Below are 14,089 nucleotides of genomic sequence, written 5' to 3'. Positions count from 1 at the left end.
ATAATAAAAATTCAGAAAGGGGGTTATATCCTAATCTCGCACACTTCCGCTCGCCTACGCATATAAACCCGGGATTTTCTTTCGCTTGTCTCTCGTGCTTTCCCCCTCCAAGTCTGCGCCGTGCAGCAAAATCCCTGGTTTGGGCAGTGTATCCCATTTCAGATAGCCATTTAGCTTCCTTGGTTAAATTGCCTTATACATGTACATATTCTACCTCTCTCGCCTCTCTAGAAAACATTCCATTTACAGACAAACATGGCTTAAAAGAAATGTGAACTAGCAAGTTTCCCCGAGAGCAAGTGACCTGACTGTAGTGTATTTTCTTCATAAAACTCTGAAGCTTAAGAGCCCAGAATGACATAATGATTCAATTAAGGCATCACATATTTTTCAAATATTTTAGCAACGACGATGGTAACAGCAGCAACTATAATAATATGGCTGTGCATGCACAGTATTAATTTCCTGTCTTCAAATTAATTTTGACATGGACGTTCCAAAATGCCATGTTGTCATTTGTCTTCTAACAGAGAAAGAAATAATGATAACATGTAAATGGAGATTATTAACTATTAACCCTATCACATGCACACTCTGGGCAAAATCTTTGCGTGATCATTTTTTAGCCCTTGTCTACTGTGTATCGTGGAGTATCTACAGATCTGAATCAAACCCCTGCTGGATTCATCTGATACCCCAAGAGGTCAGCCGAGGGTGTGCTCTTCCAGTTAAACCCATTGCTCTAATTAGCCCTGGGAGAGAGGACAGTAGCCAGACAGAAGGGGTAAAGAAAAAGGGCGACACGAGAGGCTTTGTGAGGCAGCAGGCCTTTTTGTCCCTGAAACAGACTTCTGTTACATCAGTGTCAACACCAACCATTGTCACTAGCGGCTCAAATTAGGCAATTTTCTCTTCCGTCAGCGGGTCATTAAGTGCCTTTGAGCTAGATGTCTCTGAGCAGCACAGTTATTGAGCTATAAAACAGCTCATGCTGTACCAGTACACAAAAACAATACCATATTTTATGTGAATATAACATTTAACCACAGTGTGCAATGCAAACCACTTTAGTATATGACATGGATAGGGATTTATATTTATTTTCTATTGATATATTTATAGTATTGAAATATAAATATTAATTTATAGTACTGAACTATAAAAACAGCTCATGCTGTACCTGTGTATTTAAGAAAGAAACATACATGTCAGATCAGAAGGAAGTAAACCTCAGGATGGAATGCAAATCAATTAGGTGTACAATAGCAGATGACACTTTGAACTTCAAAATATTCCATCCAAACATTAAACTTCTAAGTTTAGCTACCCCTAATCTGTGTGAGTTCAGAATGATATAGTCTGTCCCACGATGACTGGACAGTACAGATCTGTGAGGTTCTAGTTGGTGTGAAATGAACGTACAGGATGTCGGTGCTGCTGTGTCTGCGGAGTATGTGTGTTTAAGAGCAGAAAGAGACAATCGTGTGAATGATAAATTTCACTAAAGCCTTTTGTGTGGAGCCAGTGTCACACAATCTCATGTTCACTAGGCAGAAGCACCCGCAGACCTCAGCCTACATGCAGTAAGGTCACTGGCAGCCAGCGAGCTGCCAGGGCCTATTAAGACGTGAGACCGCATTAATGAAGAGAGCCTGCAGGTGCATTCGGGCAGCCTGGAAACAGTCTGCTGAAGAAACAACCCCCACTCTCCCAGGCCTCTCCCCCCCACCAGCTCTGGTTGCAGCAGAATCAAGCCAGCTTAGTCCAGCTCACATACAGAGTACTCCTGGCAAGACTATGCCACTCTACTGGCACCAGTGGGACTCTTCATGTGTGGGCGGGAGCATGCATTTAGAGCTTGTGTGCACATGTGTGTGTCCATGGCTGTGCATGTCCATGTGAATTTCTGTATGTTTGAAGTAACAAGCACGTGTATGATTGTGGGGAGGGCGGGGTTGACTTGCATCAATGAGCGTAATTGTGTGCTCATAAATTTTGTGCAGCACACATATGCATTAATGTACACGTGAGTTAGTAGTCTTGGGAAAAACACAAATTATGCATGCTTTGCAGAACATCGGATGTGCTAATGCTTATCTTCTTAAAAAACATTTGCATAACCAGACATTGTTAGTCGACTGTGCTTGAATGTTGTTGTTGTTGCAAGGGTGGTGGAACATGTTGATGCTGTTTTCATTTTTTTCGAATAAGTTATTTTTGTTTTCCTAGCACAACTTCAAAAAATTGCAGCTGTTTTGGTGCTTGTCAAGAATTTAGCAGTGCGTGTACACCAACAGGTAATCCTAGGGTGTGTATTGTTTTTCCATTAACACTGCTGTTCCCTGTAAGCACTGTCTCGGCCTACAGCATAGTCAAGTCCAAGGTGTATTTGAGAGAATGAGAGAAGAGATCAAAAGGATCAAATATGTCAGCTTTTCTTCGAAGGGAAGTTAATTTTGCAGTGAATATGAAATATAAATATGAAAGGTTGTATTTGCCTTAGAATTCCCTGAAGTCTAGAATTCCCAGTTCCCTAAATGATTGTTATTGTATGTAAAAATTAAAGACCCAATATTGTATCATCAGTTTCCTGAATTGTTTAGTATTCTTTAAATAGTACAAATTTAGCGTACATCATATAGATTTTTTTTTCTGAATTACGGGACTTTTAAGTTATAGATTTACAGAACTGCATAAACAACGCCTTACCAGTAGGTGGAGATCGTCCGCCAGGCTCATTTCGAGCCACCACAGAAAACACATTCCAGAGCTGCGCTTCCGCTGGTGGTGTTGTGGCGGAGACGAAAGATGGCGGACGCCAAGCAGAGCGACTCCCGGCCGGGTAAAGGAATGGGTAAGGAGTCCCAGCCCCTCATCATAGCTAAGACCCCGGCTGAGGAGCAGCGCCTCAAGCTGGAAAGATTAATGCGAAATCCCGTAAGTTTCTGAAATCCAATGCGTGTCGTTTTTAAGGGCCGGGTGTAAAACGCCAGGAAAGAGTTAACTTTTCAATAACAACACCTACCGGTATATAATAGAAAACGAACGAACGAACTTACTTACATTCTGCTTTGCATTATTAATTATTGCAATAATTAATATCGTTAATAGTTATTGTTTTATTTTTTTAGACGTTAAGCATGCGTTTGAGTAAAACGTCTGAAAATCTGACGCATTGTAACGCCATGCAACGCTAATGTTGTTACTTGGTCCTGTTTAATGTACAAACCATGTTTTTGTTTTCAAGAGTACGAGAGCCGAGAAACCAGTGTTGGAGACCCCTGACTTTTTGTTTGTGTTGATTTGTGATGCAGGACAAACCGGCCCCGATCCCAGAGAGACCCAAGGAATGGAAACCCCGAGCTGCCCCAGAGTTTGTGCGCGATGTCATGGGTGAGACCGCTTTCTGACCTCTTCGTCCAATTCAGGGTCATGGGGGAGCTGGAGTCTGTCTCGGCAAGTAGGTGGGGTGCGCCTTGGATGGGACACCAGTCTGTTGCAGAGCAGACCCAGACACACACACACCTACCAGTATTTCAGGTGGGTAGCTGCGTCAGCATGCGTAGGCTGCAAGGGAACAAGTAATAAGTTTATTCCATGCTGAAAAGAGAAGAAAGAAAGAAAATTTCGGCTCCACAGCCGAAACGTTGTGTTTTCTTTCTTCTCTTTTCAGCATGGAATTAATCCTATTACTTGTTCCTTTGCCACCTACCAGTATGCCTTTGGACTGTGTGTAAAGCAGAGCAGCTAGAGGAAACCCTCATGAACACGGGGAGATCGTGCAGACCTGAAGCCATGGCCACAGTGCTGTGAGGAAGCAATGCTAAACACTGTGCCGCTGTGGTGCTCACAGAGCAGCATATGAAGCTCCTATAAGTATTCATAAGAAATATTATAAAGAGCTTTGACTGTTAAGGCTGATGGTGGAGGCTTGGAATGCTGTTGCAATATTATAGCTGGCTGTGTTTTGGGCAGTCCTTCAGTAGAAACGTCGGAAGGGAGCTAAATACTACTTTTGCAAAGAGAGTTGTGGGGTCTTGGTCTCTAACGTGTCGTTTGAGGGACAGCACCTCCTGCAGCACGGTGTCTGTTGTCACTATGCTGGGATATTGGTTGGACATTGTGATCCAGAAGGAAGAGCACCACCTTCTGTTCCATCACACTTATTTATAGCAGCAACCTGGTTTACTTTAGAACTCTCCTGTCTTGGTAACGACCGGTTCCAACCCTGCTGAGCTTCTGAGATCTGACAAGATCAAGCTACAAGGTGATAATGCTGCTGTTTTATTTAGGTTCCAGTGCTGGGGCAGGCAGTGGGGAGTTCCATGTCTACAGACACCTCCGGCGCAGAGAATACCAGAGACAGGACTTCCTGGACCGCATGTCTGAAAAGGTCTGTATAGTCTCATCCTTTCATTATAGAACTCTTATAGAACCATAGCAGATGGTGTTAAATTAATAGCCAGGGTATTGACTTCAATAACAAGTAGCCTGTTACATTCTCCCACAATCCTTGAAGTAGAGAAGTGCCTTCTGATCTCAGTTGAACTCTCCTGTTCACTGTCAGAAGTCTAATATTGTACTAGAAATGAGTAGAGTTTATTTCCAGTACTGTGACAATTGTTTTTACCTTTACAGCAAAAGCAGGACATGGAATATCAGTGGAAGCTGGAACAAAACAGACACATGGCAGAGGAGAGGACAGCGAAACGCAGGAAGAAAAGGTGAGGGGGTGACTGTCAGACACAAAGTGCAGTAGTTCAGAGGTTTCTGAAGAGAGAAACTCTGAGAGACCTTACACATTAGTTTGAGTATCTTCAGAGCTGTGTAGTTTAGATTCTTATCCACTGCTATGTATATAATCCTTTTACCAAGTACCTGTCTCTTAAAAGCTCATCTGACCATGCAATTTGTCAGAAAAAGACTGTGCCAGATGATACACACCCAATAAATCAAGTGAAGAAATATTGCATTAAGGCAAGAATTTCCAGACATTTCTCTTTTCCCAGACAAAAGCTAAAAGAAAAGAAGCAGATGGCCAAGAAAGCTAAACTGGAGAATGACAAAGATGAAGGTAAGATATTGTTTGAAATAATGTGATCTGATTCTCTAAGGATATTTGCGTTTTCTGTGTAATGAGTTTACATTTGGGTGGTTGGCATAGATTTAAGTGTAGTTTGTCCTGAGTTTGCAAAGCTGTTTGCACAGAAGTGTGCTTGAGCATAAACACCTGAACACCCCCAGTGCAGTCTCCTCCATCTTGGCCTTGTACAGCAAGGAGGATCACAGTGAAAGCTCTCCAACATGTGAGGACAAATTTGATGAGCACCCATGATCTCATCATTGTGACATTCTTTATTGTCAGACTCCGAAAAGACATCCTCCAGCAGTGATGAGGGGAACATGGAGGAGGCAGGACAGGCTGAAGATGATGCTGAAGTCCCCAGCTTTGTAATGGGAGGAAGGTGAAACACTGCACTTGTGCAAGGGGGGATGAGGACTGGATTTATAACATGCAGTGACATTGAGACTCTTTATTCAAGGAACAAATAACGTGGTAACCAGAAAAATGTGGAATGGAAAATGTGTGGAGGTTCAGAAACCCTGTTCATAAAATATAATTTCAAGTTTTCCTGTATCTGGGGTAGTGGAATATGAGCTAGGGGGATATGCCAATTTAAAACTTCCCTCATTTAGAAAGGTCATGTTGCTTTAATGCTTAAAAAAAATCAAGTTTTTGCTTGCATGAAACTGGGAAGGCAGCACTGTCACAGTTAATCTACCAGCAAGAAGGAAATAGTCCAATTAAATGTGTGAGATGCACCTTGTAGATACATGGGAAGTGGCTGCCAATCAAACGTAAACAGTGACAGAATAATTGGGCTAATTGGTTATAATGAAGGAATCTGAACATGACTAATTTTGGTATTGATGCACTGCATACCAAGTGCAACAACACTTAGTCTTGCTGTGGTCCAGTCAGATAGCCTAGCCTAATGGAGGGTTTTCCTAATAAAATCACTTGTCCTTGGTTTCTCCACCCCAAATTGTATATATATTTTTAAAATAAAGATTTGTAAAAAAAAATGTGTATAACACAAAAGTTTTTTAAACAAAGGGTTGCTTTTTGAAAAGACCATCCATTGTGCCAGTAATGGCTCAATTCCTCTGTCAGACCTCTACAGCTGCAGAAGTTTTTTTAAGTCCTTTAATATTCTAGTACTCCACCCGAGATATTGTTAGTGTTATTTAGCACTCAATGTATGAGATCATAGTCCGGTTGCATGGCAAACTGTTGATTGCTCTGCTTGGGTTACTCTACAATTCACATTTGAAGAGAAATGTTCAAGCTTTAAAATAATTCCCTTTTTTTGATCTACAATTGTAACCTATTCTCTAAAATGTGGCAGTATATAGGAGGACTTCATGCCAGTCTTTTTGTGCCCGCTTGTGCCACTCTGTAGTTGTTAAACCAACTTCTTCTCCCTACCTGCCTGCTGATCAGAGAGAAACACTGCAAAGAGCTGGCACAATTGCTGCTAAACCCTGGTACTAAAATTCAATTTCCAGTAGCTTTTATTTGCCATTGGGTAACATTCATTGGCAACATGCAGAAAGCAGTCGATGGCTGAATTACACTGCAGGATGTATATGCACAAGACAATACATTTGAATCAGGATACAAAACAAAGCGGTGGGATGCTAGGATGAACACAGGACATGAACACATTCCCAGGGACACTTCCCTGAAATATTCTCTGTACTTCTGAATGTTAAGTACTTACCTGGGCACCATTTGCATGATTTTTTATATTCTTTTGCCTTTTTTACTGCCCTGTACTGCTACATCAATCTTCAACACCAGTCACTAGTTCTAGGCATGGACCTATTTTTTAAAAGTTTTATTTTTTCAAGAGAAATCTGGGGCAGCAACCCTAACCTGTCTTCTGTGGGTCTCTTCAGCCAAGCATAAGGTTCGTTATCAACACACAGATCTGCCAGTGTCTCTTTGCTATCCCTCCTGAGCCTCCAGTTGCAGTTCAAGTGCAGAGGAACAACTTCTTACCTTTAACTGTTGCCACACTCAAGTTTCATGTGATGTCTGTCTGTATACACATATAGTTTACTTTAGTTTTTGTTTAAAAATGCAGCTTGCCTGTTTTTCTAAAATAATTCCATAGAGGGGTGGCACAGTGTGGTGGTTGGCGCAGCCCTTGAGTAATAATAATAATTGCTTACACTTAATATAGTGCTGTTCTGGACACTCCACTCAAAGTGCTTTACAGGTGATGGGGACTCCCACCCACCACCAACAATGTGCAGCATCAACCTGGATGATGCGACAGCAGATATAGTGCGCCAGAATGCTCCCCATACATCAGCTGCTGTGTGTGAGTAGCTTCTATATGGAGTTTGCATGTTCTCTCTGCGTTTGCTTGTTTTTTTTCTGGGTGCTCTGGTTTCATCACACCTACTAAACACAAACCAACCATGTAAAATGGCTGGAAAAAACAGCACAGTACAAAGGTATAGATGACTGATTTCATGGGATATTTGTGTGCCAGTTTGCTGAAATGTTTATAATGTTATGCTCTATTATGCTGCCCCACTCAGTTGTTCCCATCTGAATCTCATCTGATAGACTGGCCCGCCATCCAGGATGTTGTCTTGCCTTGTGCCCTGTGATATTGGGAAAGGCTCCAAGCTGCCATGACCATCACCTGGAATAAGCTGGTTTGTGATGTTGGACACATCATTCCATATACTATGCATACCACTCATTCAGCACTGAGTGAAAAGATTCCTACACGGTTCTAAAATGGCCAGGAGTCAATACAACAGTAGCCCAGTAACAGAACAGATGAAGTCAGGCCGGCTGAAAAGACTGAGTCGGAAGAACTAGGAAAGGAACTGTAAGGACCAATTCCATTTTGTGCTCAACCCTCCCTTCTTGTTGTGATTGTAATCGAGATTTTGTCTATAAATGATTTCGTCATGATTTACGTTATTTCAAACGTTTGTTCAGCATTCTCCTAAAAATTGTAAAAAGCTTTTGCAAAGCAACCCCATGCCACCTGTGTTTACGTACTTTTATAAAGTGAGAAAACGCATAAACCTTATGTCATCCAAGACGGTTTCCTTTTGGCCTTCCTTCTTCATGTTTTGCCCACATGACAAGACAATGGTGGCCTTTGTGAACAGAAGCCTCAGTATAATCACAGACAGGAACTGCTGGCAAGCTGGTACAAAACATTGTTCACTGTTAGGAGCAGTGGAAAGGACAGAAACGTTTGAGCAAAAGCCCCACTTTTACACCGTGCACAGAACTGTCAGTCATAGATATTAAAAGAAACCCAATAAAGTCCAGTAAATATAAAATTATATGTATCATCATCTATATATAACACTGAGGTGTTCTTACACTTTTTAGCATACACTTTTCTTTCCAGTGCAGCACCAGTTACCCTCTCATAGAAAAGTTGTCCTCTCCAGTCATTTTATTTGCCCTGAAACCTGCCAGCAGATCTGATGCCCATGGGAAGTTCCAGCGATCTGTCCTGGGGAGTGTTTAACATTCAGCTGAGATGAGGTGAGTGGGGTGATTCGAGGCGAGACTTCCACGCTGGAGCCCTTTGTCAGCTAAAATTGAAAGCCCTGGCCTCTTCAGTCCTTTGGGTCTGAAAGCCACATGAAGATGGGAGGATGGACAATGTGAGGGCTCTTGTGAGAGCCATTTGTATGTGCACAGTGAGCAGCTCCTTCTGGCAGATTAAAATGAAATGTCAGGAGAGATCCCATCACATTTTCCACTGTGATTAGACCCATTATGTTTGTAGTTCCAGGAGGAAGTTTTTGTTTTTGGATTGCTCTGCACGCTCCACGGCTGCATGGGCTTCCTGCAGGTCCTGCAGGATCTTGAAGAGCCTGGTGGCCATGTCCTGTTTCTCCAGTTCTGCACAGAGGGAAAAAACACAGGCCCTGTTAGCAACCCTGGTGATCCGTCTGGCGCAATCTCTGTGCCCAGCTGCTCATCAAGCACTTCTTTGAATTTAACACTTCAGCTTTTACACACTTGCGAAAGTAAAAAGTCTTTTAAAAACTTAAATATTTAAGATTTCTTGGCCTTTGAAAACAACTGCTCTACAGTGCAGGTGCGATGCAATTAAATCTAAGGTCTTAATAGTTGTGATTCATCTGTATTAGTGAGCCCGACAGTATGTAGGTATAATGTACAAAAAGCAAGTACACATCGTAGTGCTCAAGGTCTCTCATAAATACCTAGAAACCCTCACCTGATGTAGAACCCTGATCACTACTCTTCTCTTGGTGGATCCTCTCCTGGTGCTTCTCTCTTAAAGACAGAAATAAAACAGGTCTTTGGTTTTGATTCAATTGCCACAATTAGTGTTACAAATTCACATTTCGATTTTCCTTGCGGTAGTTCAAAGGAGGGGATCTCAAGGACCCAGGAAGTGAAAGCTACCTCATGGCCCGCCGGACACTCATCAGGTGCCGGTATATGAGCTGGGATTCCAGGTCAGGGTCTAAAGGGTCATTCCACTCCTGCAGGGTGACTCCATGTCGGGTCTTGTCACAGCCCACAGCTGGAAAGGGGAGATAACGCAGAAAGACCCAGTGAGGGAGACAGAAGAAGGAAAAGAAATACAGAAAGAATAGAGACCAGAGGCTGAAAGAAAAGTAACTATACTGTCTGGTGGATGTCCAAGTATTTCATACATCTCTATTGCCTATTTCACTCAGCCTGCTTTCCAAATGAGTACCAGGGGTTAATCCCTCTGGGGGTAACAGGCCGGCCGGAGCGTGATGCTGACCACATCACCTCCACCTCCAGTGTCGGATGGTCAAGAAAATGGTGGCCCTTGCCCCCCCATTCCCCACGGGCCTTTATGGCCTGAAAAGGGACCTACCTATTTCCATGGACAAAAATGTGCCCCAGAAATGACAAGTCAAGGCACTGGTTTAAGTCAGAAATGACTGCGATGCTGTTTAAAATCAGAGCTGGCTGAAGCACTAGACAGTGACAGAAATTGTAGGCTTATACCCCAGTTCTAGTTTGACACTTTTTCTTCTGACTGGACATTTAAAATATGAAAGAGACGTGCTAACGTAATCCTGGAATCTGTTCTTTCTAGAAATCCACTTGATTGAGTAATACCACCTTCACAAACCATGTATATTGCTTATAGTGCTTATATGGTACAAATTAGGTGTATGGTGCAGTACCTGTTTTGTCCTTTTGGTGGCAGCAGCTCCACTTGTCTCCCTTATAAATTCCAGGGTGATAGGAGCTCATGGTCTCTGTATTGTGAATGCAGGCCTTCCTTAGGGCAGAGAGCCATTGGTTCAGCTCATTAACACTCTGACAAGACAGAGAGAGATGCATCAGGAAAGAACTGGCACAAGCTTGAGCTTCTTGCTTCTAAGGCTATTTTCTGTGCTGTGTTCATAATGTGCTTAGCTGGTGAAAAATAGTTTCCACCTCTGTAGAAAAGCAGGAACAAATACATCTAAATCTTCACCAAAAGTCCTTTCCTTGCACATTTTCCAGATATGATGATTCTGTTCAATGTTCAGGATGCTCGAAGGTGGCAACTTGAGCACTTGACAACCCGAGCAATATGAGCAGAAAATTAATATATTTTAAGAATTTATCCAGTCTACATCAATCCAGCAAAAAGGGACCTCAAGCATTCTAGCAGATGTAGCCATTCTGGAGATTAGTTAATAAGCACAGATTGACATTTCTGTTTTTGCTATGCCCCTCTTCTACTCCAAAGACCAAAAATACCCCTATTCCCTTCTCTGTGACAAGATCAAGCAATTCAAGGCCTCATGCGGACTTACAAAAATAAACAAGTTATTACGTTAAATTGAGACTCGGATTAGATTTAAATTAAAACAACTTTTAACAAATGTCAAAGTCAGTTTTAAGAAAATTATCGATTTTAAAAGGACTCTTTTGCCATATTTCATGCACAGTACAAATATAAATGCTAAAAACTACCAAGACTACTTTAACTCATTCTTTCTACCTTTAACATGCCATCAAATTGCAGTCCTAAATCGTCAAATTCTTAACAAAGGAAAAATCTGTGCATTCAATTCAAAAGTCAAAAACAGTAAGTGGGTAAATTGGAAGATACATTTGTTAAATATAAATATTCTAATGTATTTCTGGACCACAGAAAGTGGCACGTTTTCTTAGACAGACATTTGTATAAAAGGAAAAAAATGGCCTAAATTTAATCTTGGATGCTGATTCATTAAGATCCTTTAAACAGTGTATTGATGAGGTACAGGGATCAATACTTATGCTGACCTTGCACATAAGGTAGAGTGTCTCTAACTGGCCATTGTCCTCACTGGAGATGATCTGCATGACATTGGAGCTGCCAAAGCTCTTCTCTTCCACCTTCTCCACAGCCCTGATCTTCTGTAGGGTGATGAACGAGCTCTTCTGCTTGAGAGATGAAACAGAGATAGGCTTTGATATTAAAGCACCAAGGTCTCCATCTCCACACTGCTGTAGAACATCGCCCACACATGAAGTGGCACACGGCTGAGAGCTGGATTGGACATGGGTACATGGGCAGACCTTGGAGTGTTGCGTCCTGGTGTAGGACAGGGTGTCCCTGGCAAGGCTGACGTAGTACTTTTTGAACGGCGAGGCGATGAGCATGCTCTTGTCTTTGGTCTTGTGCAGGAAGAGGAAGCCCTCTTTGAGAATGAAGCTACTCTGAAGACTCAGGCTGTGCTGCAGGTCCGGGTCTGAAACACAGCCACAGAGATGTACATCATAAAGATAGAGTCTCAACAGTTCTGGACAGATTATCTCCAGCAGGGGTCTCCAACCCTGGTTCTGGAGAACCCCAATCCAGGTAGTTTTACAAGCTACCGTGACAGGAACACTGTCAGGTAAGATGTAGGTGACATAATAAATGAGAATCGCCCTGGAAAGATGAAGGTCTAGAGCCAGTGGTGTTGGTGGAGGCCATTAGTTTGCTTAAATTTTGCAGGGAGTGGGTTTGTCTCTTCCAGTGGAGTTAATGCTACTGAACCTGAACCTGTGAGCTTTTCCAACCACCTTCCCTTTACTGACCCTTACTGACAGAAAGGGAGTAGCAGATGGTTTTCTTAAATTGAAGGCATGCCTGTCTTTTCTTGGAGTCTACGCTTGGTTTTTGGGAGGAAATTAAATTATAGCACAGCCCACATGGCCTCTTGACGCAGTGGGCTGTGATAGTCACCTGTTTCTGATGATTAGCAACATCTGTAACTTAATTGCTAAATTAAGGAAAGGAATCTTTTCAATTAAGAGAGCTCTGGCCTTTGAGGGCTGAAGTGTATCACAAGTAAATTATTTAATTGATTAAATCACTTGCTTAATTGGAGCTCTGGGGGCAAGGCTTGGAGATTCCTGATCAATAGTGGTAAGAGAAGAAGGTCCCAGTATTAGGACAGTTTTTTCTGTGCTTCTCCAGCTGTGCTCACCGTCCCCTTCTTCACAGCTGACCAGCTGGGTGATGAAGTCCTTGAGCTGGGAGATGCCCTGCTGGATGGCAGGCTGCAGGGGCACCATCCAAGGCTCCTTGGAACGGCAGGCCAGGGTGTCAAGGTTGCCAATGTTCTGAACAGCCTGCAGGATTGGCACAGAGCACAGCAGTCACTCCCTCACCTTGTCCCAGATACTTCCCAAAACCCATCAATCACATCCAGAAGGAAAGAATTCTTCTGCTAGATTCCCGTGCAACAGGTATCTTGTAATATTTTTCCCATTGTGTGTATTTTATAGAATAATGAAATATCTATCCATTTTCTAACCACTTCATCCAGTTGAGGGTTGCCTGGCAAATAACGGGATACACCCTGGATGGGATGCCCATCCTTTACAGGGTACAGACAGTCAGACCTGCTCACACTCACACCAGGGCCAATTTTCCCTGAGCTCAATTAACCTGAAGCTAACCACTGCACCACCATGCCAGCCCTTAAATAATAATAAGTGTACAAAAATAAAACTGTATAAACTCAGTAGTAATACTACTACTTACAGTACACGTTAGAAATTTTAAGTTTTGCTGCAAGCAAGCTTGCATGAAGGAAGTGGGTGCCAAGAAAGTGCATGCTATAACCACAACCCAGCGACTGCCTTCATCAGGGTGAAGTGTATGGAACAGAAGGCTCTTAAACCACGCCAGCCAATGTGGCTCCATACGATCGGAGGAACATGTCAGTAGATAAGAGCCGGCGGGTTCCGTCCCGGAGCCAGAGAAGGAGAGCTGCACCTTGGCCAGCAGCAGCAGCGTGCGACTCGTACGGGCGTCGGGGTGCTTCTCCCTCAGGTGGAAGAGCTTGGGGGACATGATGGCCGGCGAGAAGAAGCGCAGGCAGAGGAAACTAGTCACCGCGATGAACTTCACTTTCTGTGGGGACACCAGGCACAACAGCAGACAGAGGATAGATACGTCAGAGCTCTGTTGTGCCAGCGGAGAGACTAGTCCTACACTACTCCTTTGATATAATAGTATTTCTGATTAAACAGGACAAAGAGCTGGTGGTAACTGGACTTCAAAGAAGTACAGAGGGATCTGGTAGACATCCAGGATTGGTACGTGACAGAGAGCCCATCTACCCAGCTGCACTCACCCGGTACTCCTTCTCGGGGAAGTGTGCCTGAACGCGCTGGTACAGCTGGCGGAAGGCGTGGCGCAGGGCGGGGGGGCAGTGGCTGGCAGACAGCATGATGGCATGGAGCAGCTCGGTCAGGTAGGACTGCAGGTGGTTGGTGCTCTGCTGGATCACATCTGCCTCTGTCTGGAGACGGTGCAGCCCCGTGCACCTACACACAGACAAACAGTAAGAGACACAGACACAGACACGTGCACATTCAAACTGCTCCGAGATCTGATTTCAGCTGGAAGGCCTGACTATTCTAATAAGCATGAAACCTCAATGAATAAATGTCCAGATTGTTCAAACTGAATCGAATCCATGACACATTCATGAATTCATATGGGATCACCAAAATAACTCTTTTGGCAATTTATTCCCACTGGCACCCAAAGTG

The 14,089-nt window shown here is 43.2% G+C and overlaps 2 protein-coding genes across 2 annotated transcripts in view; one reads left to right on the top strand and one right to left on the bottom strand.

Annotated features, from left to right (window-relative positions):
- Positions 1-2,785: 2,785 nt before the first annotated feature.
- prkrip1 (PRKR interacting protein 1) lies at positions 2,786-6,088 on the top strand. The gene is made up of 6 exons (XM_088906966.1): positions 2,786-2,937; positions 3,315-3,393; positions 4,293-4,393; positions 4,639-4,724; positions 5,010-5,074; positions 5,366-6,088. The coding sequence occupies exons 1-6, from the start codon at positions 2,809-2,811 to the stop codon at positions 5,467-5,469; spliced, it is 564 nt and encodes a 187-aa protein (XP_088763092.1). The 5' UTR covers positions 2,786-2,808; the 3' UTR covers positions 5,470-6,088.
- A 470-nt stretch (positions 6,089-6,558) lies between these two features.
- Positions 6,559-14,089, bottom strand: part of rasa4 (RAS p21 protein activator 4) — a 33,839-nt gene continuing 26,308 nt past the window's right edge. The window contains exons 13-21 of the mRNA XM_088906965.1: positions 13,669-13,861; positions 13,308-13,445; positions 12,514-12,658; positions 11,618-11,790; positions 11,342-11,479; positions 10,246-10,381; positions 9,485-9,605; positions 9,294-9,352; positions 6,559-8,953 (exon numbers count right to left, since the gene is read on the bottom strand). Of these exons, the coding sequence (XP_088763091.1) occupies positions 8,826-8,953; positions 9,294-9,352; positions 9,485-9,605; positions 10,246-10,381; positions 11,342-11,479; positions 11,618-11,790; positions 12,514-12,658; positions 13,308-13,445; positions 13,669-13,861 (1,231 nt within the window). The 3' untranslated portion in view covers positions 6,559-8,825. The remainder of the gene's footprint in view (positions 8,954-9,293; positions 9,353-9,484; positions 9,606-10,245; positions 10,382-11,341; positions 11,480-11,617; positions 11,791-12,513; positions 12,659-13,307; positions 13,446-13,668; positions 13,862-14,089) is intronic.

This window comes from Atractosteus spatula, chromosome 27 (genome assembly GCF_055471065.1).
Source record: "Atractosteus spatula isolate fAtrSpa1 chromosome 27, fAtrSpa1.hap1, whole genome shotgun sequence".
In the NCBI taxonomy this organism is placed as follows: Eukaryota; Metazoa; Chordata; class Actinopteri; order Semionotiformes; family Lepisosteidae; genus Atractosteus; species Atractosteus spatula.
Note: the sequence above shows the minus strand (reverse complement) of the source record. Positions and strands in the feature narration are given on the sequence as shown.

What these genes read in the sequence shown, in the direction of transcription:
- prkrip1 (XM_088906966.1), top strand. Translation starts at nt 2,809, where the DNA reads ATGGCGGACGCCAAGCAGAGCGACTCCCGGCCGGGTAAAGGAATGGGT. An exon ending in GTTTGTGCGCGATGTCATGG is followed by an intron (nt 3,394 to 4,292) that starts GTGAGACCGCTT and finishes TGTTTTATTTAG; the next exon opens with GTTCCAGTGCTGGGGCAGGC. An exon ending in TGGACCGCATGTCTGAAAAG is followed by an intron (nt 4,394 to 4,638) that starts GTCTGTATAGTC and finishes TTACCTTTACAG; the next exon opens with CAAAAGCAGGACATGGAATA.